At 39.4% G+C, this 25454-nt stretch overlaps 1 protein-coding gene across 2 annotated transcripts in view; it reads right to left on the bottom strand.

Annotated features, from left to right (window-relative positions):
- The window catches only part of COL25A1 (collagen type XXV alpha 1 chain), a 337352-nt gene that overhangs the window by 30796 nt on the left and 281102 nt on the right, over positions 1-25454 (bottom strand). Inside the window, exons 18-24 of one of the 2 annotated variants that reach the window (XM_045537458.1) lie at positions 23995-24039; positions 10679-10741; positions 8714-8782; positions 7869-7913; positions 6301-6345; positions 5279-5356; positions 272-295 (exon numbers count right to left, since the gene is read on the bottom strand). In XM_045537458.1, coding sequence (XP_045393414.1) covers positions 272-295; positions 5279-5356; positions 6301-6345; positions 7869-7913; positions 8714-8782; positions 10679-10741; positions 23995-24039 — 369 coding nt within the window. The remainder of the gene's footprint in view (positions 1-271; positions 296-5278; positions 5357-6300; positions 6346-7868; positions 7914-8713; positions 8783-10678; positions 10742-23994; positions 24040-25454) is intronic. The other variant, XM_045537459.1, reaches the window with a different exon arrangement.

Here is a 25454-nt window from a genome sequence, read left to right as displayed (position 1 = left end):
ATTTGATTTCCCAAGTACTAAAGAACAAAGCTGTGTTGTTAAAATAAGGCCAAAGACTTTAAAGAAAATTAACAATAATTTTGTTTCATGACGTTTTCACTAAATAGAGAGTGACTCAACAGCGGCAAATGTTGTAAAAGGTTATTAACACATAAACACACAAAATCAAATATCAGATAAAAGCGATTGCTACATTAGTACCATTTTGACGGGCATGCATCAACACCAAATACAAAATCACAAACCACAGAAACCATGCAATTGAAGTTACCGTGACAGTTAAGGTGGTAATCCTCTGTTGAGAAAATGTATTGACAAAGACAGAGTTACCTATTTGTGTGCCGAAGTACAACAACACATTTCTGAAATATCAACTTTTTGAATATGTTTTGGCAAGTCCGAGAATTGACAAGATACCGAGAACATATTATCCTATCTTCAACACAGCATAGTTGTAAAGGTTTTTTTTTAAAAAAAATTAGTTTTAAAGTCTTATTTTTAAAAATCTATGGTCAAAGAAAATAAAATGTCTAAATTTTAATTCACCTGATTAAAAAAATCATATAGTACAGTAATACACATTAGAGGTTGGTCAGCATAATTGTGCAATTTTGCTATTGATAAAAGCTCTAGTCTAGAGAAAACAGAAATATTCAATTGCATATTTTTCTCTTTTAGTCTACAGCTCATTTGTTGCATTAAAATTAACATTTTTTGTGTGTTCACCATGACTAAGGATATTAGTTAACATGCAATTAATCTAGTTTCTTAAAGTGCTAGAGAAATGTAACAAAATATACTCTCTCAAAGTATGACTCTCTAACCATGATCCCTAACCCATGAGTTATATTTTTGTATTAATATTTTCTAGTCTAGGTCCTCTGCCAAACTTTCTATAGGGCCTATAACCCACCACTTTATGAAATCATAGAGAGAGGAACACTTTCATTAGGGGCTCTGGTCACAGAGAAACATTATCTGGTTATATGTAAACTTGTGGGTGATAGTTTAACACTATCCTTTTGTTTTCCGCTACTCCATTCCAATGACTCAGCTGTTGTTACTGTTTTCATTACTGTTACTGTAAAAAATAATCTTACCATTATCTATCTCACTTCAAACACTTAATTGAGTCCCTAGTGACATGATGTCACTTTAGAAAACAATATATTTATGCATGTGTACAAACGGTTAAACTTTGTAGTTTATGATAAAATAAACAGTCATGGTCATATTATAGCTTCAGAGAAACACAGTAGGCAAAAAACAATCAGTGATTCTAAGATAAAAAGCAAAATGGCCACAAACTAAGGACAAGATTATATATATATTAAAAAAAGGGCCCAGAATTTTATGCCATGAGGTCTGTGTAACATGAGGCATCATTTACTTCATTCTTAAGGGATTCACCTAGGGTAAGAGTTGGATTTATAGTTGTGATAAAGTTACTTTTTCACTCTTATAGTGTAGATGAGTCATTTAAACAGGGCACTTAGGAAATTATAAAGTAGAAATAATTTTTCTATCATTGCCTTCTGATTACAGATTACTTTTTAACTAGAAAGCAGAATCACAAAACCTTAGAAAGGAAAGGGAGTTTAAAATTCAAACTCTCTGAAATTTTTCCAACATGTGCCATATATGAATTCATTTTTCCACTTGAACACAAACTAGTTTGTCTTTTTTAAAATTGAAGGATAACAACATGTTTTATAATGAGCCACATAATAAAAGAGTATGATTAATGGTAACTGAACTAACAGATGGGGTTTAAATGATTTTGTTGAATGACTATGTTTGTAAGACCTGAAAATTGTGTAGTATTCCATCCAAACGACAGCAAGCTAAGCTAATTTCACAAATACACAGTTTTGATCACCATCTGGAAGCATCTGAGTGCAGACACACGGAGCAGTCCTAAAGGTATCAGCTCACTCTGGATTTCTTGTATGTGGCTCCTCTAAGTTAAAGCTACATAAACTCAGCAGGGTTCCCTCTTGATCTCCAGCATTGGTTTGAAAACCAGAATTTTTAGCAGTGATGGAGAAAGACATGCCATTCTCTAGTGAGACATGGTGTGGAATGAGAGGCATGAACTGCAAATTGCGTAAAGACTATTTATTCCCTGAGATGCTTATATGAATCTCTTTAGAATTAAAGGTTATTTTCTTTCATTTCTTATAATGATGCAAACTTAAAATCACCCATGATTTACACTAAGCACAGGTTAAGGTTAGATGGTGATGAGAATTTTTAAAAGCTTGAGTTAGGAAACAGAGGTTTTACTGCTAATTGTGGAAATTTAATCACCTTAAACAAAAACAAATAGTTTAAGGCAATGTTTATATAAACAACAATTTTCAATAGAGGCAACAGTAAAATTTTATATTTCTAAAATGGTATGATTATAACTGTAATATACTCCTATTTATCTAATTTATCCTAGATTTTCTTTTTGGCAGATTGTTTTAAAGGAGGCAATAATGAATTGAAATCTGCAAAATTGTAAACATCCATCACTGGCTGGAGAATTAGAAGAATTAATGTGTACAGGTTGGGACATAACCATGAACTAGTGACTACGATGGATATTGACTATTGTGTAGTCACACAGAACTCAAGGTGAGAAAAAGAAACTGAGATTTTGTATCTTTTCATATCAAGATATAGGCGTCCCATTTTAAAAAAAGTATAGTGCTTTAAGCATATTAGTAAAAAGTGTTCAGAAGCTCCTAAAAATAACTGTGAGATCAATATTAGATTGCATGGACTCATAGAAAAATCTATTTCAATAACATATTCATTTTGCAGATAAGATCAGTGAAGTATAGATATATTAAGTGATTTTCCCAAAAGGACTCAGCTAGTTAGCAGTAGCTGAGTCCTCTTAAAGAGTATCTCTTAAAGGTGGTAGCAAGAATTATGGTGCCATTGGAAGTAGTTTAAGGGAAATTCACAACACTGCTAATAAATTAAGTTTTAAGAAAGGGTCCACATATTTGATAAGCAAGAACTTTGAAACATAGTAGGCACACCAAAACTTTGTGTTCTCTGTCTCTGTCTCTCTTTCTCTCCGTATGTAGTTATCAACCCATGGGAAAAGGGGAATAATTTAGAAAACTGGTTCTAGAACTTGACAATAACCCAGAGGCTGCTGTGTATGCCCAATCTACTTACACTGAGGAACAGAACCAGATAGATACATTGTCCAAGTACCGTTTTTTCCAAGCAGCACACATGCTTCTCTTCACATTTTACCACATGATAAAGAATGAAAAGACCAGAAGAATAGGCTCAGCTGAACACAGATTTTGCAAAAACTATTTCATAAATACCAATTAAAAATAGTAGTTGTAGCAAAGGACCCACAGAAGCATAGATCTGCCATAATTAGATGAGGTCAGTGAAATCATGAGGATGGAAAAATGATTCAAACAGGTACAAAATCGCAGAGAAATATTTAAGACCAGTAATTTGGTTGTCGAACAGAGAAATGGCGGTGCATATGAGTTAAGCATACTTGTTCAACCAATAACTCTTTAACATGTACACGCCCAGACAATACAAGCAGAACACATGCTTTCTGTCACCAAGAAACTTACAGTCTGATAGGAGGCAAGACTAAAATCAAGTCTGGATGTTAAACTACCGAGCCCTGACTGCTAGTGTTCGAAGGATTCAGAGGAAGAACTCCTCTGGGTGGCAACCGTGGATTGTAGGGTTAGGATTTAGACGGGAAAGAGAGGGAAAAAGAGTGGGATGAACCCAGGTGGAGAGGTTTGTGTGGATGTGATAAAAATGGTCCCACTAGGGGAAGCCCTGTGCTGCGGAGAATTAAAAAGTCGAGCATAGGACGGGCCAGATTATAGAGACTTAAGGTGGAGAAGTTTGAGCTTGATCCAGCAGGCAATAGGGGGTCATTTAGATTTCTGAGCTGATTAGAGCCATCAAAGCATGACAGTTCATTAAAATGAACCTTGGAGTGACACACAAGATGGATGAGAAGGGCGGGAGGCACCACGGGAAGACGGGCTGGTCAGGGGCATGAAGTGAACTTGATGGGGACCTACTGGACAGGTAGAACAGGCGGCCTCAACAGGCACTTTGGAAAGGAAGTAGGAGCACCTGGTGAGATGGAATAAAGGAAGAACTAAGAATAGTTTTTAAATGGCTCTGAAGTTTCTATCCCCCCAAATTCAAAGATTCATGGCATCACTAACAGGAACCGTCCAGTGAGGAAGGAAATCGTTCGGTAGGTGGGAAAGGCGATCAGTGTAGTTGTGGGTATTGGTGGAAGTCGATAAGGAACTGGAGCTTCCATAGTGGGAACGTGCTCAGACAGACGAAGGCAGGCACAGATGGAAGAACCGGGAGCTGCAACGTGGAAGCACAGAGGGAGGGAATTCCCCAAGAAAAGATGAGGGACGGGAGGATACCAAAAATCAGGGGATGGACAGAGAAACTGGAAATACCAAAATGGAGTGGATCCAGCAGAGGAGAAATGAAATGAAAGTTGATGGTAGAGAGACCAAAAAAAAAAAAAAAAAAAAGCGTGGTTTGGTGTAGATGTCACAGAAAAGCAAGGGTGATGCGCACGATGGACTTGACATAGAGGTCACTGTTGACCTTTGTCAGAGAAGTTGCGACAGAGCGATGATGGTGATGCAGACCAGGACGCGGGAGTCTACACAGGAGGAGAATGAATCGGAAGTGGAGGTGGTGGAGACGAGCCACATGGTCCAGTTTTGACTTAATGGGAGGGACAGGATTGAAGGGGAGTGACGGTAAGAAGTCCTTACAGAGGGCTCACGAGGTGCCCAGCGCTGTGCTAAGTGTCTAACATGTGTTTAGAGGCAGAAACTGACTGCTATTAACACTACCCTCGTTTTACAAATAGGAAACTGAGGCACAGAGAAGTGAAGTAACTTGGTCACACGTTTGGTGAGCGAGAAAGCCCCGATCTGAACCCGAGCGGCGGCAGCTCCGGGGCCACGGAGCTCCTAAAGGCTTTGCTCTCTGCAAGCAGGTGACAGAAGTCGGCCAAACTGACACAAGATTCACACCCGACACGGCGTAAGTATCTCTGAGGGTGGAAGGGAAAGACAAGAAGGGATTGAAAAATGTCCCCAAATGCAGAAGATAAACCGGGGCAGGGAGAAGGGCATGGGCCCGGGAGAGCAGGGAGAAGGGCCACGTCGAGCAGTGGTGCCCCGGGGACCAGGGCTGTGGGCGCTCAGCAGTGTCACCGTGCGCGGGCGGGGGCGGGGTGGGGACTCGCCTGTAGGGCTTCGTGGAGGTTGCCGTTGTAGTCTATGATCTCGGTGGCTCCTTGATCCCCCTTTTGACCAGGTGGACCCTGCAACGAAGACCCACACGGGACAGTCATGGGACTCACGTTAGCACAGGCAGCGGACACGCAAGAAACTCATTTTATGAAATCTGATTTTAAGAAAGATATAATTTTTTTTTTTTTTTCAAAAGAGACAGGGTTTGGCTATGTTGTTCCCCAGGCTGGTTTTGAACTCCTGGGCTCAAGCGATCCTCCTATCTCGGCCTCCCAAAGTGCTGAGACTACAGGCATGAGCCTCCATGCCCAGCCAAGACGTAATTTAATCTCTGAAACTGTTTTCTGAAAATTCTAAAATATAGGCTAATCTGAGGTGACTTGCAAAATTTTATTGGCTTCATCCATATCTATTAATGTAACCCCTAACCTCTTTTTACTCATCCACACCTCAATAGCTTGCTCCCTCATTCTTTAAAAAGATAAAACACTGTTCTGTAGAAATGCTTGGCTTTCTCAACAGAAATGTCATGAAAATTAAACCAAACAGCAAAAAGGAGAGTGTATATCTCTTTAAGACGTCTACCCTCATTAGGTCTGCTACTTAATTTCTATTAGTCATGTCCTAATTCCCTGACTTTTTTTTTTTTTTTTAAGGCTCGGAACACATGGGTTATTGCTTTCTCTATAATTGGGCTCATTGAAAAATGGCAAATTCTATTAGCGGATGGCTATGGGCTTGCCATTGCTCATTTAACAGAGCGAAAGTAGGCGGGAAGAGTTCTTTAGACTTTCTCCTCAAGGAAGCTTATCGTATGTGCTAGAATCCCCACAGCCCCTGTTCCTGGTGACTGAAATAACAGTAACGAGGTGAGGGGCAGCAGGAATAATTACAGCGGTCTACCTCCAGTGCTATTCCTGGGTATCATTAGACCAGATGTCTTGTGAAAAGCCGCACAGACATGATTTCAAATCTGGGCTTGTAGGGTGCAAAGTGTGATGAGAGTCTCACTCACCCTCGGTCCCAGAGCTCCAGAGTCCCCTTTGTCTCCACGATCACCCTTTTCCCAAAGAAAAGAGAAAAAACTCAATTAGTGGTAGTCCCAACGGTCTAGAAATCTCTCAGGTCTATGGATGTATTTATACCTTACAAGCAGCACTTTTAACAAGAACTTCTGAAGTGGAAAACAACCACCATATCCATCACCAAAATGGCAAATGCTTTTTTAAGATGCAGCTTGAAGGGAATTAAAATTCCTTTTTCAGATAATAGAGGATCTTGGAACAAAAATATATAGTAACTCTCACTAGGTGGGATCTAAGGCAAGTGGTTTCCATGGCACCCAAAGTAAGTTTTTACCTTTCAGATCGAGTCATGTTCTTCCCGTTATTTGAAGCGATTTGGGGCAAAGGGACAAAGAGCCAAGCAATTGTGCCGTCTGCTCTCTGAGAAGAGAACTATAGATAATTGGGACAGGGGAGGGGTGGGGAGCTCATTCCAGGGAGAATTAGGAGGGAAAGGTCACAGGCCAGGCCCCCCTCCGACGATGGGCATCTAAGGAAAGGTTGGTCTGCAGGGACACACTGGCATTGAACTCAGACGGTGCTGAAGTGGACAGCAGCCGGCGGAACAGGCTGGCAGGGCTGAAGGTCATGGCCAGGGCAAACCCAGCTCTCACTTTCTTTTTTTTTTTTTCCCCCTAATGCAATATGAAAAATATCTGAAGTTTTATTTATGGTGTCATTAGCTCACCTATAGAGACAGCAGGAATAGTCTAAGCCCTCAAAGTTCTCAGAAGTGTAAGTTTGGGAAGAGATTCGAACCTGTGTAGATTCAAAGGTTCTTTATAACAGCCTCAAATGTACAGAGGCCTTTTCCTATAGGGACTTCGAAGCATTTTTATATGTTTTTCTACATATTCGTACAAACTGGGTAAGGACCGATGAAGATTAGCAGGAAAAGTATTCTAATTTTTCCCATCCACGTTATGCTAATAACATTGAGTACGACAATTAAATTTGCTATGAATAGAGCATTAATAATCTCTGCTCTCTGTTGTCTTCATTTTGCAGCCATTTTTCCATGTTTATTAGCTAATAGCGTTTTATTAGCTAATAGCATTTTATGATTCTGCTGACAGTAATATGCTATTGCAGATAGTATAAAGAACGTGTTAAAGGGAAGAATTTCAATTGGTGGCAAAATTTTAATGCACCGTCGGGAGTCTACTAACCTAAAAGCAAAGCATAATTTGAACATTCCTCACAAAGATAGCTAGGGGGTGAAAAATAAGATTATATAATACATAATTTAAATTAAGTAAAGTTCTTATTTTTTTCCAAAGAAGCTGTTCTTATGAAACAGGAGATACAACTTCTCTCAAAGCAGAGTCTGAAGCACAAGTATACAGGAAAACAAGCAAGATGACACAAGCCAATTGTTTGGGGATATCACAGGGATGAAATCGTTGCAGTCCCAGCGTGCGACAGAGTTTAATCTAAAACAGGATTCTCTGTGCAAAAGGCAAAACAGCAGAGACCTTGAAGGCCTCACGTGACATTAAGTGGTTACCAGGTTACTGACCTTTGACCCCTTTGGGCCTCTAGCTCCCGGTTCACCTGGTTTCCCCTATCGTAGGAGAACATGAAGATGAAGAAGAGAAAATGGCAGAGGAGATAAGAACAGAAACGAGAAATTAGCAGTGACTCAGAACAATGGAGAAAATGGAAACACTTTATTTTAACTGCCTCAGTACACGGCTCTATATGATGGTGGTTATTACAACATAAACATGAGCCATCGCCATAACCTCAGTTCATTCTCTGGTCTCCCCACCGACCTTCATTCCGTTATTATTCTGAAGGCTTCCTTCCCATCAGTGGACGGGAAGAGTTCTGCGACTAATTCTCGTTAGGCTCAACTGTGTTTGCATAAATTTCCTCTTCATCAGAGAGGAAATCGTTGCCTCTGTCTCAAGGATGGGTTATTAAAATAAAGTGTGACCACATTAGTTTGCAGGAAGTTTAGAGGAACAAAGGTTGAACAGTCAAATACATCCTTGGCTCTAATATTTTCAAGGTGTTACACGCCATCAAGTTACCATAGAAATGAACACTGCATTGACCGACCGATTTTCTCAGTAAGTTTTAATACGCGCTGAGTGATAATGTGCTAATACAATAGCACTTCTCCCTTTACGTTTGGAGGTGTTATTAAATTTGCTCGCCCAACAGAGTAGATTAAACAGGGTAAGCTGAATTTTAAAAATCTCTTTTGCAAAGAACGAATTGGTGTGCTTTTCAATACACTGTGATTTGGGCTATTTTTATACCTGTTGAGAAATTTAATTTTAGTTTTCCATGTTCTAAAGCAAGTGGCACACATTTCCACGTCAAAGACTGGTATTTTCCAAGGTAAGAACAACTGACCTTTGGTCCAGGGGCTCCAGGCTCCCCTCGCTCACCTCTCCCAGGAGGCCCTGCCTCCCCGCGTTCTCCCTGTCACAAAGCACAAAACAGGTGAGTGGCAGTCCCCCCAAGCCGGTCCTTGTAGATTAATAAATGAGTTGAATGAAATCAAAGAAAGCAGAAACTACCAACTACCCAGAACTCTGGGCACCAAGAATACAGCAGGACATAAACAGAGCTTGAGATGCCACCACACATCTTTCTTAATTATGATCTCTCATAATTAGTTTGTATTTTATGTCTGAATTTAGTGGTATAAATCCAGACTGCTTATACAACCAGAAAATAGTAGTGTTCAGCTCAAAGAGATTTGTAAACAATAATGACTTTCCCATCATGATACTGAACTCATGTTAAAGCGGGCAATTCAGACGACCACGAACTGCAAAAAATATTGTTAATAAAATGAATTTCCTACCCACATCCCTTCTTGTGGAAATTCGAAACAGGTACAGAACATTCCTTAGTTTTTCCGGGGTTCAGAGCAGTGTCTGTTATAAAGGTAAATCACGCTAGGGTCTGTGTAACAGTAATCAATGTTGACTCTGTGGCTCTACATCTGGATCTTTTCTTGCAACTGCAGCATAGTGTAAAATCGGTTAACTAAAGAGAAGATATTTTGGGATGAACTCCTCTCTCCACGGCCTGTGTTTCTTCCATCTTCTCTTACGCAGCAAACAACATGCCACAGACACCTGCAGATCTGGCCCCTGCCTGGTCCCCCACACTGACCGGTCCTCCCTCTCTTGGCCATTGTCCTCGCCCTGGCGCTGCCTTCTTTCCTCACCCTGAACAAATACATCAGTTGTCACGGTGACAGGGAACGCTTGTTCCCTTGCTTGCTCTCTCCTCTCATTCCAGAAGGGCATGTGTGTGAATCTGCTCAGGCGAACACAGGCATTATTTTGTTAATAAGCCTGACAGCTCAGCAGGTGAGGAAGAAATTTCTTAAGAAAACAACAATTTTGCATCATTCCACCGAGTTTCAGTCCGCCTTAGGCCACACATAGTTTCCATTTACTAGGATTAGGGTTAGTGTCACTTGACCAGTGGAAACGAGTATTCTGTCAGAGCAGATCATGAACATATTTCTCTAACACTTGGAAATCGTCCCTGGCTTATTGCTGGTGAATGCAAGACACATTGAGGCAAAGACTGTTATGGTTTAAAAATAAAAGATGTAGTTTGATGTCATTTTGCCCCTTCTTTGATTCACGAGCCTGTCCTGAGCAAGGTTCCAGCATCAGAGCTGCGGCTTTTTATGTCTTACTGGGTAGATGAAAAGAGAGAGAACCAGGGGCCTGACCGTGTCCACGACAACGTATTTTTTTATGGCAGCGTCTACATTTTGCTCGTAGGGTCCTCTCTGGGGTTGCCAACTAAAGACCGTGAGATGGTTTTCATTATAGAATATTTCTGCAGACGTTATTCAGGGTGGATCCTTCTGGGATGAGGCACTTAGGAATCTCTATGACATCAGTACTTGCCTTTGAAATATAGGGAGTAATGGGAAAAGTAATAATGTCTGATTTACAAGTGTGTCCTAAAATTGGTGATGAGGGACAGGAGTTAATGAGTGCTCTCTCTGCACCCCAGAACTCCCCTACTTCTTCACGTGGCCAGGAGGCTAACAGCGTCATCGCATCAGTTTAGGGGCAATTTGGGAGACAACTGGAACCACTAACCTATTCCACCATCCTGCTGCCTTGCCTGAGGCTTTCTAGAATCATCTTTGCATTACTCTATTTAGTACAGTGTCCCGTTCGAAGGGTCAGTAATGGGTGGATTAAGCTGCTTTTGTTCTCTTTTCGGCAAAAATATCCGATCACTTAAATAACTGAGTTACTCCACGTTTCTTTCAATGAACTAAAAAAATAGAAGACAAACATTTCACGAAAAAAGGAAGGAAAAATGATTTCCACTTACTTTTGTTCCTGGTAACCCTGGCAAGCCGGGTTCTCCTTGAGGACCAATGAAACCTGGTTCTCCCTTTAAAAAGATGGGCATAGGAGATCATTATTCATTTGACAGTCAATAGACAAAGCTAAACTCATTTCCTTCCACTAGGATTTCACTTTCTTGATTGTATACAGCCTTCTGGCTGAGATCCAGCTATGGACTGTAAAATAGATCAGAATCGGTTTTGATCAGTGAAAACACTTTGAACAAAATGTTGAAGAAGCTTTAGAAAGTGAAAGTGAGAAACTAACCAGATAAATGTCTTTCCAAGTTCCTTTCTCACCTGTCGTCCAGTGTCTCTCACCACTTACCATGTTAAGGGACACTGTGTTTGGGTGGATATGGTAGGTGGTCCCTGAGACAGGCCTTGGTGTCCCCACTCCTGGTGTTTAAGCCCCTGTGTAATCCCCTCCCCTTGAGTGTAGACTGGATCTACTGACTCACATATGAAGGCAGAAGTGATGGGATAGCACTTCCAAGTCTAAGGTGTAAAAAGACTGTGGCTTCCATTTTGGGGGACCTTTGTTGTTCCCTCTGACTTGGGTCACTTTGGAAGAAGCCAGCAGAGGAGATCAAAGCCCGCGCCAACAGCCTCGTGGCAACCTCCTGCGAGACCAAGCCAGGGGCACTTCCCTCACTGTGCTGTGCTTGGATCCCTGTCCCTATGAAACTGGGAGATAATGTTTGTTATTTTAAGCCACTACGTTTTGGGATAATGTGGTAGGCAGCAATAGATAACTGACACAATGCATGTGACCAGGGAAGAGATTCAGGAAAGTTCAGAATGAGAGGAAAAATCTCTCTCCTTGCCACACATCCAGAACCTCATCTGCGCTGCCTGGTAATACGCCCAGCTAGGATGATAAAAACTGCATTTGGTCTTGGTCCCCAATTCCTGGCACCGACCTCCTAAAAGCCTCGGAATTTTCTCAGTGGTAGGAATAAGGAACATCTTTTGTTATTCATCACCAACCCCTTTCAACCATACCTGAGTTTATGTGGATGAGGGGACTTTTATCAGGTCCCTAGATAGCTTCGGGATGGAAACTGGTTGCTGAAGGAACCAACTGTTGGAAAGAAGGTTGGAACTTTCTGCCCCACCTCCCAGCCTCTGGGGAGGGGAGAGTGGCTGGAGATTGAGTTCAATCGCCAGTGGCCAATGGTGTAATCAATCGTGCCTAGCTAGTGCAACCTCCATAAAACCCCTGAACGACAGGGATGGGAGAGTTTCTGAGCTGGTGAGCAAGCCCACGTGCCAGGAGCGTGGAATGCCCAGCTCCGCAGGGACAGCGGCTCTCGTGCTTGGGACAGTCTCAGACTTCACCCTACGTACTTTTTCATCTGGCTGTTCATTTCTATTCTTTATAACCAACTATGACAGTAAGTAAAGTATTTTCCTGAGTTCTGTGAGTTGTTCTAGCAAATTGTTGAGAACCCCTGCAATAGCAGCCAAGTGAGACAGAAAGGTGGGTAACCTCGGGACTCAACCCACGTGCCTGGCGACTGAACTGAGGTCTTGTGAGATGGAGTCCGACACCAAACAGGGCAGTTAGTTAGTGTCAGCATAGGATGGTGTCAGAGAATCAGAGAGTTAGAGAATTGGTTTTGGAAAAGACACCACGTATTTGGTGGGAGAAAATACCTGAGACCAGTGTTCATACAATGTAAGGGTTTAACTACTTGAAATCTATGACAAAATTTTAAAGCAAAATCATAACGGCTCTATTCCGTTATATAATGTTTTTTTCCCCCTTTGGATTATTTCTGGAGCAGTTGTTAATGATGCTTGATATATTTGATTTCTTCTAAGGCAGTGGTATTTCAACCTTTGTTTCATGATACTTGGAGTTGAGCAGGAAGGAACAGAATGTTTTACAAGGTGTGCTAAAATGTCATAAAATATTTTTCAAACAAGTGAATTTTCAGAATACGCTACATAAAACTGTGGGTATTGGGTGGGGAACAAAAGGATATCACCACCACAAAACATGTCATACTGATCTATAACTCAAACAGATTTACCTCTAGCTTTGGTGCTCATGAGACTGATTTAAGAAAAAAAAGATGGGGGTGGGGAATGAATGCTTTAGGTTTATTGCTTGTGAACTTTCTCTAACTCTCTATTCTATCTACCCAACACCCTTACACCTACCGGAAAGGAGAATCTGAAAATATAATGTTGGGTGGATCTCTTAATGGTCTAAAATGAAAATCTGAATTATATTCAGAGAAATCAATGATGACCATTCTACTTCTAGTAAAAGAGTTTAACTTCTCATTTCGTAAATAAAAAATTATAACGAATGCATTTATTAACATGCAAAATATTTCTCCCAATAAAATTACATATACAAATAAATAAATATTCCCTCCCCACTTTCAAGAGAGATGCTGTTAAAGTCAATGTGTATCATCGGTAACAGCTTAGTGTCATGGAAATGCAACGTAAGTTAATACGTCGAAAGTTTACAGGTAGACAAGAACTCTTGCATATCTTCAAGTAGAAATAACATGAGCTCACGTTTGTTTAGCAAATCAAATAGAAGCACCATTAAAACATACTAATAAAAGAGAAGAAAAAACAGTAAATGTTGCAAAAACACATTTCTTATTCAGGTTAGTGTTTAGTTTATAAAAAAAATGAAACATGCAGGGTGTGTTATTCACAAACAAATGAGACTTTGTGATCTCCGTAGCCAGACAAAAACATTTTTTCTTCCTTTTTAAATAGAACGTATTGTTAAATTCCCTTTAGTAAGTGTACAGAAAAAATTTTTTAAACAGAATGTTCAGGGGGAATTTTTAGATTTTATTTATTAATTTTTTATTTTATTTATTAATTTTTTATTTATTTTATTTTACTTATTAGCAATACACTTGACAGTCTCAACAATGTTAGCACTATTAATGTTGGCTAATTTTAAAGGCTTTGAGTATGATTAGTTATACCTGATCATGCCACTCTAAGAAAACATCTACCATATCTATACATTCTGACATACTTTTTTTTTTGAGACAGAGTCTCGCTCTGTCACCCAGGCTAGAGTGCCGTGGCGTCAGCCTAGCTCACAGCAACCTCAAACTCCTGGGCTCAAGTGATCCTCCTGCCTCAACCTCCTGAGTAGCTGGGACTACTACAGGCATGCGCCACCATGCCCGGCTAATATTTTCTACATATTTTTAGTTGTCCAGTTGATTTCTTTCCATTTTCAGTAGAGACAGGGTCTCACTCTTGCTCAGGCTGGTCTCGAACTCCTGACCTTGAGCGATCCTCCTGCCTCGGCCTCCCAGAGTGCTGGGATTACAGGCGTGAGCCACTGCGTCCGGCCCTGACATACTTTTTATTTCTATTTATTCAAGGAGAAAAACAGCATATTTAACTTTAGGATAGGATCACAGTTTTATGTTTATTTACTTCCAGAGCTCTCAGTCACTTTAGAGACATTATTTCCATCCTCTCTGTATCTTGGCAGGATGGGGAGGAGGTAATTATTGGTTTCTTTTCTCTCTCAGGCTTCAGAAACAATTGCTGAAGTCCACAAGGCATGGATGTATCTACTCACAGTCTTGAGCTAGCTGGGCTGATTTTTACCTTGTTGAGCTTATACCAGAGGTTCTCAAAGTGTGTTCTGGGGCCCCCTGGGGATCCCCAGACCTTTTCAGGGAGTCTTTAAGGTCAAACTATTTTCATAACACAAAGACATTATTTGCTTTTTTTACTTTCATTCCCTCTTGAGTGCACAGAGCATGAAAAATTCATTATGTGGTTCCCGATTCCCCATTATACCTAACCTCTAGGAAACTACCATGTGTGGAGTTTGGGGTAGGATCAAAGAAAAAGATCAACAATTATATGAATATCTATTAAAATAACCTTCCTCTGTCCAATTACATATCTGTATGAGGCTGGTTTTTCTTCATATAGTTTAACCAAAACAACAAATGGCAACATACTGAATGCAGAAGCAGATATGAGAACTCAGTTACTTTCTACTAAGCCAGACATTAAAGAGATTTGACAACCCCCCCCAAAAAAGTATAACAATGTCACTTTTCTTGCTCAACTTTTTAAATCTTGTCTTTAACAAAGAACAATTATAGTTCATAAAACATGCTATGTAACTTGTAATCGATTTTAAAAATTTTCTCAGTTTTAATTTCTGATACAAAAATGTCAGTAGATATAACCTACGTAAACAAAAGTCCTTTCAATCCTAATTTCTAGGAGTGTAAAGGGATTATGAGACCAAAATGCTCAAGAACTGCTGGTACAAAAATGCAGGATTGTGTTGAAGGTTGACTTTGCAAACCGGAGTCCTGAGTGCCAAATGATGGAAGATTCTGGCATTGTTGAGGGGTGGCTTAGAGAAGACTTAACATTAGAAACTGCAAGCAAAGCACTTGGCACTCTCCCAATAAAGTGTGTGCAATATATGCTTGCTATTATTGTTTCCCATATCTTATAGGCTTAAAAATATTAACTATCATTAATATCTTTATTATTAGTAGTGGTATTACAATCTCTGCAATCTAATTGGTAATACACAAGGCGACTTCTTGTCACCTTTGAACCCGCCTGGGGCTACATTCAATATTTCTTCAATTTCTTTTAAGAAGTAACCCTAGATTTTCTCATGTGAATATATCATTATTTTATGAGCAATATCTATCTTCCAGGGCAGTTAGGATCGCAAAACCAAAAGAGGTTTTAAAACACACAAACTGTGTAAGATAGAGATGTGTCAGGTTTCCTAAGAATGAATTTTCTTCCTTTAAGGAAGGAAAAGAAGAAAGTGGTCACACCTATTGAATTTCTCTAAATAATTGAACCCTTTAAGAAAAGCCCTACTTCTTTGAGAAGGACTGATGGACAGTTTAAAGGTTCTAGAATCTCCTAAAATGTCTAGGAGAGAGGCAATCATGACAACCTAAAGTTATAGAAGTACTTTCTTGTGATAAAATACCAAGTGGCTATTCGTCACAATTCTTGTCAACCAGGATAGAGGAAAGAGACTTGGTTGGGGGAAAAGGAGGAGTATGCAGCAAAACACTTCTAGAAAATCATCTTTGGAGTAATCAGACTACAAAAAAAAAAAAAAAAGCTTATATAAGTTTTCAGGGCAACAGACAGGAGAAATAACTATTTATATTGGAATATATAATGATTCTCCCAGCTGTTTTACATTTTTAATCTTCTTTAATCAACGGGAAATGGGCGAATGCAAAATTGAAAATTATTCACACTTATTTGTCTGAGGAGACAAAGAGGGGGAGGAAGTTTGAACTATAATGGAATTAAGCTCTTACAGTACTTTTAATAAAGGAAAAAATAAATCCAGAAAGGTTTTTTTCTCCCTGTTTTTTTCTTTTTTGTACTAGGCAATTACCTGAATTAGAAAATCCAAATCATAACTTCCAGGAGCCGCTTTGGGAATATTATGGGATGTAAAGCAGAGACCCCTGGGAAGGGCGGGTGTTGGCTGTCATCAGAGAAACGGGGATTTGAGCAGGCAAACAGTAAGTAAAATGGCTCTACCAACGAAGGGGAGACAACAAAATAGGACATTTTCTGAAACTATTAACCTTTTAAGTTAATGATCTGTTAGTGCTTTTTAAAGAAAATAACAAAAATGTCTAAGAAAAATGGGGGAAAGGCAAAGATTTTAAACATCTAGTTTTCCAACAGCAAAGGCCATGAGAATGAGTTGAGAAGAGTCCCACTGATTTCAGAGTTACTCTATTTTTCTCTAAAATTTCACATATCTATTTCTTCTCTCATGTCACATATATACATTCCATGTTCTCCAGCCTTCTAGCTACTTAGCACTGCCGCAAGTTAGGTTTTCACTTTTGTCACCAGTGAAGAACAACAAGATGACAAAGTCCACTGGGTTTGCTCAGCTGGCGCCAACGATGATGATCGTGGGGAAGGGATTGAAGAGGGACGGCAGCCAACCACCAAGTCTTACAATCAGTCATCGCCTGCAAAGTGAGTGCCCAGCTAAAAAGACAGAGAGAAGAAAAAAGAAAGAAGAGAAGGGTAGGAAAAGAAAGCAGGGAGGGAAGGAGAGAGAGCGAGGAAGACAAGAGGAAGAGGAAGAATGGAGAGGAACGGGTGTCTAAGAAGTTTCTGTTGTCCTCTCCGTTCCCACGACAGTCGAATCCAGATTTCATCTGTTATTTTTGTTTTGTTTTATGTTCTTTTATCTCCATTGATTCTGGAAATCTCCAAACTAGATTTACTCTTGAGACAAACAGAAAAATCTAAACAATATATTATCGAACCCTTAAAATAGGTACGGAACCATGATGTAATCAAAGCCCGGGGATAAGAATATAACACTATTTATCAGAGCCCTTAATATAATCCAAAATTTTAATCACTAGAACATAATTAATAGCTGGCACCTTACTCTGCTTCCCAAGCCACATGCTACACAGCGACTAAATGGGCTGTCACAGGAGTAGCTCAGCTCTGCTGGTGGACTGTAAGATGGACCAACGCAGCATCGAACTCCAAAAGGAAGGAAAATTTGCTCTAACTTTCTGGCCTTTTCCTGGATATTGCATCTGATTTCTCCCTAAGTTGTTTCATGAATTTTATCCTCTGGTTATCCTTAAGATTAGTTAGCTCATCATCAATGAGTTAAAAAACAGGTCTCAATACTAAGACGATACTATATTTTCTTGTGTTGGGCTGGTGGAAAAGATGAGTAGCTTTGGTTTTGGCAACTACACTGGGGTTCAGGGAGGACAGAAGTAGGGCTATTAATTCAGGGTAAAGCACTATAGAGGCCTGGAAGCAGCAGCCAGCAGACCGGTCTGAAAATCTGACATAGGTTGCTAATTTGAACAAAAGCTTAGAACAGCCAGAGCACGTAAGGATACAGAATCAAGCCTATGGAGAAAAACCATAGCTGAAATCAGAAGCGTAGCTTCACCTGACCAGCTATGAAAGGCCAATGGTCTCACACTGATCTTTCCAACTATAGTTGACCATCAGGGCAGCCATTCAATCTTACAGTGTTCCGCTCAATGGACATAAGCCACCATAACTACAATCATATGTACTGTATTTGAAAATCACCCAGCTTTTATACCAAACAACAAGTTCTATCCTTGATTAGGGTGTCAGTATTGTCAGTCTCTCTCTCCCCTCCCTTCTACCTTTTCTTTCATAAATTGGCAACATGTACACATAAAAATAAACACAGAATCGCTAGAGAAAAGTGGGTCCTACTCATCCTATATAAGATACAAGGAAGACACCGTAAAGATAAGATTTTTGACTGAAGCTACTTCTCTTCTGCTCATTTCCTGTTATTTGTAAAAAACTGAAATAGTCTATTGAGATATCAGCTTAAATTCTGTCTTTTGGCCAAAAAATCAAAAAACTAACACACAAAATAACCACACAAACAACTACCATCTCTAGCAATCACAAGAACAAAAAAAAAAATTGGCAAGGCAAAGCTGGGAAATTCCTTAGGAACATGACATTTCTGAAATCTAGCAATGACCACCAAAGGTCTCATTAAGTCTTTTTTTTTTTTGAGACAGAGTCTCACTCTGTCGCCCGGGCTAGAGTGCCGTGGCGTCAGCCTCGCTCACAGTAACCTCAAACTCCTGGGCTCAAGCGATCCTCCTGCCTCAGCCTCCCGAGTAGCTGGGACTATAGGCATGCGCCACCACGCCCGGCTAATTTTTTCCTATATATATTTTTAGCTGTCCAGATAATTTCTTTCTATTTTTAGTAGAGACGGGGTCTCGCTCTTGCTCAGGCCGGTCTCGAACTCCCGAGCAAAAATGATCCGCCTGCCTCGGCCTCCCAGAATGCTGGATTACAGGCGTGAGCCACCGCACCTGGCCAAGTCTTAAAATTCTATATTAAATCTTGACTGATTTTTCTTCCAACCCACATTCAATGCATAGCAAGAAAGTATTTCAGGTGACCTTATTTTATCTTCTCAGTGGTCACTGTAACAGTCCACTGAACACTCTTCTGTCAAATTTACATAATGATGAGAAGAGTCAACAAACGCTTAGATGGGATTATTATTCAAGATAAGAAAACAAGAGACAGCTTCATTTATACAGATATGGCTGGCTCGCCAGGTGTTGGTTGCCCTATAAAAGTCGGAATATACCATGCACTGAATGAATGGTGGCCAGAAAGTCCTAACTGATTAGCTCTGGTCCATGGAAAAATCTCTGGTTTTTCATTCATTGCCATTTGCTTTATTTGTATAAGTCAATATCAATTAAAGGAGTAAAAATTATTATTTTTTTTTAGCCTGTCTAAAAAAAAAATCTCTAATATACCGCTTAAACCAAGTCATGTTTTCCACGATATTTATTACCCCCAAGCAGATCCAATTTTCATTGCCCAATAAATAGTACAACAGGGCTTAAAAAAAAATGTGCTGATTTGCCTGGGTGCTAAAAGCATCACCAATAATTTTGATTAATGTGTCTTGACACTGAATGCATTAGCCGTACAATATTCCTATTGCTTGAAGGCTAATTAGAATTCAAGTCAGCATGATACCTGCTTTTGAGGATTACAGCAAGAACATTTGCTGTAAGAAGAATTTCCAGGCAGCCAGTTTTGGTAATGATTGATTTGTAAAATTATGGAGGTGGAAAAAAGACTGAGAAAGTAGAGTCTACCCCCAAAACACTTATTTCCCTTAAGGATCAAATTTGAGTATAAATTAAACTTCTCGGTGGCGCTCATGAAAATGAACTACAATAGCAGGTTTATTTAAAATCCAGAAAACATACCTTTCTGATTTTTTTTTTCTTAACAGGATTACATCATGAAAGCACATTCGTTGTATTTATTGGAGGTTTCATTATGGTTGCTAAGAATCTCTGAGTTCTGGTTGTATGAGTTTCCTAATTGGGCTCAAATTACTCCACTTCTCAGATGGACCTTGTGCAAGCCGGAAATAATCATAAGTAACAATAACACAATGTTATTCTTTCAATCAGCATTTCTCCTTTTTCTTTTTCTCTTTTAGGAATTCATTTCACATCCTATGCTACTTCCAAAAGTTTTCCTCTGCTATTTTTAAAATGAGATTTGATGTTTCTGAGGAAGGAACCTCATCTCTCGTGGATTTAGAAGATAAGTCCCTATTAGATTACAGCACACTATACCTAATCCTAAGAATGCCAAAGTAAATGTTTCTGCCATCTGTAAAAGTTAGTCTTCATATGATTTGGTGTCAAGGATGATTTCATATGACGAGGTATAAAGAGTTAGTGACTGTCTCGTACCCTCCCAGTCCTCAGTTCTTGATCTGAATGTCAAATTTTCGGGAATGTGGAAGCCAGAACAAAAACCGCAAGCTTTGGAGCAAGCTATCCTGTGAAAATTTCTTTGTCACCTCAGTGATTTGATGTAATTTTTACCGTACTATGTCTCCCTTATTCCACTATTTTTTTCTAACTTACTTTGTGAATTACGGTGAGAGAAACTGGTGGTGTATACTGGAAGGAGAAAAGCAAGCACTGAAAATCTATATTCATGAAAAATGTATTGGGTTAGGCAACGCTGACAGGGGCCTGGAGAATTTCCATCATTACGCGTCAAGTTTTCTTTTTGCTTCTCCCGGGAACAGTGTCAGGCAGGAGAACTTCAACAATGCCATGTCTTACGCCCAGAAAGTTGTGCTCGTTCATCCTTTGTGTCTGAAATGCATTTGGGTGATAGGAAAGGGGCACAGTGTGATGTCATGCTCCAAGAAAAAGCACGTGATCTTACTGCTCTTAAAGATAACGTTCACCCCTCACTGCAAAGGAGTCTTCAGAATTTACATCTATGAACCTGTAGAGCATAAATGCCTTTATGTTCCTGGGTTAAAATGACTCACATAAGGAAACAGAGAACAGGTGCGTAACTGATGTTTCCAATATTCTGAGCTGCCCCAGGAGAAAGAAAGAACAATAGCCAAAATTTATATAGCATTTACTATATGCTTGGCAGTACTTTAAGAGTTGTACAAATATTAATTCACTGAACTCTCACAACAACCCTCTGACTTATGTTCAGTGATGATTCCCACTTTACGGGGAAACTGAGGCACAGAGCAGTTACAGGACTTGCCCCGTATCCCAGCACTGATGAGGAGTAGAGCACACTGGCAGCCTGTGCTGAAGTCACTGCCTTGTCCTGCTTAAATACTAGGGCAATGCGACCGTAGAAAGGGGTAAGTAATGTATTTACATTCTTCAAAATAAGTATAGAGAGCGACATGTTAAAAAATAGGAACCTAGAGTCTTATCCTTTTATGTGATATCCAAAAAGCTGGTTATAATAATTTTTGCCCATTAAAAATATTTGAAGACTTGTTTAAAAAACTAATTTTCCGAGTTCAGATCTTATTCCAGAAGATCAATGTCTGCATGGTACATTGTACATAATTTAATTTTCCCAGTTGAACATCTTGACACTATATGAACCATGAATGCACGAAATAGGAATTCCAAATGTCTTCCATATGGTCGGAGGGCTTTGGAATACGTCTGCAAGGAAGCTTATGAGTAGTTTGAAATCGTTATGCCTGCTCTTAGTGACTTTTATTATGTATGCCTAAGGTATTAGCACTTTTCTCTGAGTGGGACCCTGAGGTGACAGATAGATGAGTCTGCTGTCTGTATTTAGGTACTTTGCTCATTTCCTGAGCGCTATGGAAAGCATGTGGATGCTCATTAAGTTTCCGACCGTTCCCCGAGAGCAACAGGTGGTGAACCGAAGCTTCCCTGGTATGTCGTGGCTGGTTTCCTCAAAGTCTTGGGAACAGCGGATGGCATCCGCGCGCTCTCTGCAGCACCAGCAGATGAGACGGAGGGGGACAGCAGCAGGAAGTATTTCCAAAGTGTAAACCCACCCTCAGGTCTAGGAAGTTATGACTGATGTTCCTGCCACCACGCATTCTTATCCATACATGGTGGCTTTGGCTCTTAAATACCGTTACTCATTCAAACTATGAAATCACGGCTACCTAATGGAAGGAAGGTAAATTAAAGGAATAAAGAACATTCCAAGTGAATGAAACTACATCATAAAATTATCAACTCTTAACTCTACATTTATAAATATCCAATGACTACTAATGACTGGGATATGTCTTTAAATTGTCTCCTTTTCAAAATTAATTATTTATAGGGATTACCTATTGCATTTTAAGGAAAGCATATCTCCTATATCCTGAATTAGAGGGGGAAGACAAAGCTTATTAAACTGAAAATAGAACCTCTGATAAAAATCAAATACCGGATAGTTACCCAACAGTACTTGACAGCTACATAGAAAAATATTTCTAGTGAACGACGAAAAGGGTTTTTGTCAGTTGATAGCTTCTTTTCACTACAGTTACTAGTCAGGGATAGAAAACCAAAAGAAAATATCAGAGCTAAATGACCTTGACAGATACATCTGGCAATTTCCTAGGACTCTAAGAATAAAAGCATTTACGAGAGGTGGCAAATCACTAACATCCTTCCCAATCTGAAAAATTTCCCAACATTCAGACTGGTCCACAGATGACCGGGCAGATGCTAAGGGCCCCGTGGGATATTTTTCATGGTGGAGGACATAAGATTAAAGTAAGATATTGATAACATAGACTAAAAATTGAGATTGTTTTGGTTTTTTCTTTGGCTTTGGAGAGAAAGAACTGATTCCTTCATGCTGTTGTACTTTGTACTAAGAAAGTGTGTCAAGCTCTGGAAAGGGAACAACTGGATTTCAAAGCACTGAGGTTCCTGTAGGACGAGTTGGCGTTGGCAGCACAGCCCTGCTAACCTACAAGCATTTGCTGCAGGAAACTGCCCCAGCCCTTCCAAACACTCCTCCTTGAAAACGCCTCCCCACTGATTTCTAACGCTGCCAGGTTCTTTTAAATTAACGCTGAATATGATTTCTTAAATTTGTTCTACAGTTTTACGGTCTTCCAATCATTTGTAAAAAGTTATCCTTTTTTTTTAACGTGTGAAAGTTACTAAGGAACGGTCATAAATTAACTCTCCAATTTGAAATCAATCATGTATTAGTTTATGAAGTAATTCCTGCTAAATATCAAATGATTAGAAAGCGACTTGGACTCATTAGCAAACTGTTGTCATGGAGTGTACTTTTTCACCAAAGAAGCCAAAGACTAAAAATATGCTGAACGGACATATCTGAACTTTTATGATACTAATCTGGAAACATCAAACAAAAAGCCAGAATAAAAATTTCTGAGTGCCAATCTGAAAGACATTGTTTTTGTGTTTAATATTTATATCAAATATACTCTTAAAATATTTTCTAGGATACCATATGATCTCTGAGAACTCAATAACTTAACATTTTTATTCTAAAATCATACTATTTCTTATAACTCCCACTCTAAGCAGAACCTTCATAAAACAGACACAACACTGGAAGTAGAGATATTAATTTTAGAATAGACTAATGCAAGATAGAGATTGATTCTTTGTAAGTTGAGGAAAATGTAAGGACAAATGTATTTGTATAATGTTATCCTATCAAGTAGTTCTAGAATACATAAAAAGAATTTAAAAATAAGAAGCTGATTTTAAAGGAGGAACTACAGCTAAGGCAGTATAACTTTAAGTCTTTTTAGATGTCATGTAAAAATTTTTTAACAATTTAAAAAAATGTTTTTAACATTTTAAAGTGGTTTTTAAATCATTTAAAACAGTGTTTCCAAACTAAGCTTTAAGCAATTATTTCAAAAGACAGTTACAAAGTCTATGGGAACAGTATATGTGTTGGGTCAAAATATCTCAGTAATATGATTTATACTTTGCGGTGAGAGTTACTGAGAGGAAGTGGAAGCACAAATGCTTTAGAGGGATTATTTTAATGAGTGAATCACAAAAACAGCTGCCTAAACGTTAGATTTATGGGGAGGTTAAGAGTCTAATTCTGGTCAAAATCTGATAGTGGCTTAAGAATAAAATTAAAATGTGAAGGTAAAGAAACATTCTAGACTTCAAAGAATTCTTAGAACTTCAAATGAAGTGGCATTTACATTTACTTAAGGGGCATAGTAAGTTTAATAGCAGAAGATGCAGTCCAGATACCTATGGCAAACTTTAGCAACATCTGTACTTTAGTTTTAATTAAAAAAATTTAGTCGGTTAAGATGGTTGGAGAATAAAGAACAGCATTATATTTTTAGTTTTCATTTTTTTCCTGTTTGCCTTTGAGTTGAGTGAATCTCATGCCTACAGTTCCATGAAACCAAGACTGTCAGTGCAGTATTTACCTTTATCCCCGGAAGTCCAGGAAGCCCGGGAAGCCCTGGTTCACCCTACACAGGAAAATCACATAGCATTATAGAACGATACTCATTCAGTCACAAATCTGGAGAAACACATGGCAAACGTTCCCGGCTTAATACGTTCTGCATATATAAATATTTTAAAAAAACTGTCTACAGTTTTGTGAAATCATAATTCAGTCAACTCTTGATGCAGGAATTGGTTGACCACTTTGCAGCTTTTTCAGAATTTTCTCCCTTTCAGAATTTTTTCCTGACAGTTCCCTGCTCACTGGCATCTCTAACAAAAGGCAAGAAAGAGGAGTAAAAGGAGAAAAAACTCCCATATTTTATTATTCCTTCTGTAAATGATTTGTTGGGGAGGCTGAAGCGATGTGGCCGAACTGAGGATTACATGTGCAATTCAGCAATGCTTCCTGCTCTGATACTCTCTCACCTCGGATAATAATCAAGAGTTGGCTGTACGAACAGACAGTCACATCAAAACAACATAGGTTAAAAATCTTGCTCACTTAAAAGTGTAGTAAGCTTTCCTTTCCATTCCTGAATGATGAGAAGACACATAAACGGTTAAGATTATACTTCACTCCAGCCTGTATTTCTGACAATTGTTGAGTCTGGGCAACCCTGCTTAGCAGCTTAGGGTTAATGGTAGCCCCGCAGCTGTTCCTGAATACAGGTTTGAGATTAACTGGTACATTTTGGGTGAGTGCATTGGAGTCAAGCTTAACCTTCTCATTTTCACAGAATTGTCTACATTATTTTAAGCACAAAGAATGATGACAAGAGGTTACATTGCTTAGAAAATCTCCTGAATTCTACTAAAAATGTATAAAGGAATCTCAGGAAAAAATAAAAAGTCCTCTCTGTGTTGGACTGAAGTGACTATTACTTTGGAAATAACATTTAAAGGTAAAAGGGTGAGACCATTTCATGATGGCCAGTCAGTGGGACAACAACTATACTACAGGGTGTTCCAAAAGTCTCCATACAAAGGAAATAGTTTGTAAAATTTTGTAATTAATATTTTGTAAATAAAGGTACATTTCCATTATCCCTATGTCTGGCGACTTTTGGGATACCCCGTATAGTGAAAGAGACAGAAGCATCAAGCTAACAATGAAACTGTCAAAGATAGTATTTCTTTTTTTTTTTTTTTTTTTTTTTGAGACAGAGTCTCACTTTGTTGCCCGGGCTAGAGTGAGTGCCGTGGCATCAGCCTGGCTCACAGCAACCTCAGACTCCTGGGCTTAAGCGATCCTACTGCCTCAGCCTCCCGAGTAGCTGGGACTATAGGCATGAGCCACCATGCCCGGCTAATTTTTTTGTATATATATTTTTAGTTGGCCAGATAATTTCTTTCTATTTTTAGTAGAGACGGGGTCTCACTCTTGCTCAGGCTGGTCTCGAACTCCTGACCTCGAGCGATCCACCCGCCTCGGCCT

Source organism: Lemur catta, chromosome 26 (genome assembly GCF_020740605.2).
Source record: "Lemur catta isolate mLemCat1 chromosome 26, mLemCat1.pri, whole genome shotgun sequence".
In the NCBI taxonomy this organism is placed as follows: Eukaryota; Metazoa; Chordata; class Mammalia; order Primates; family Lemuridae; genus Lemur; species Lemur catta.
Note: the sequence above shows the minus strand (reverse complement) of the source record. Positions and strands in the feature narration are given on the sequence as shown.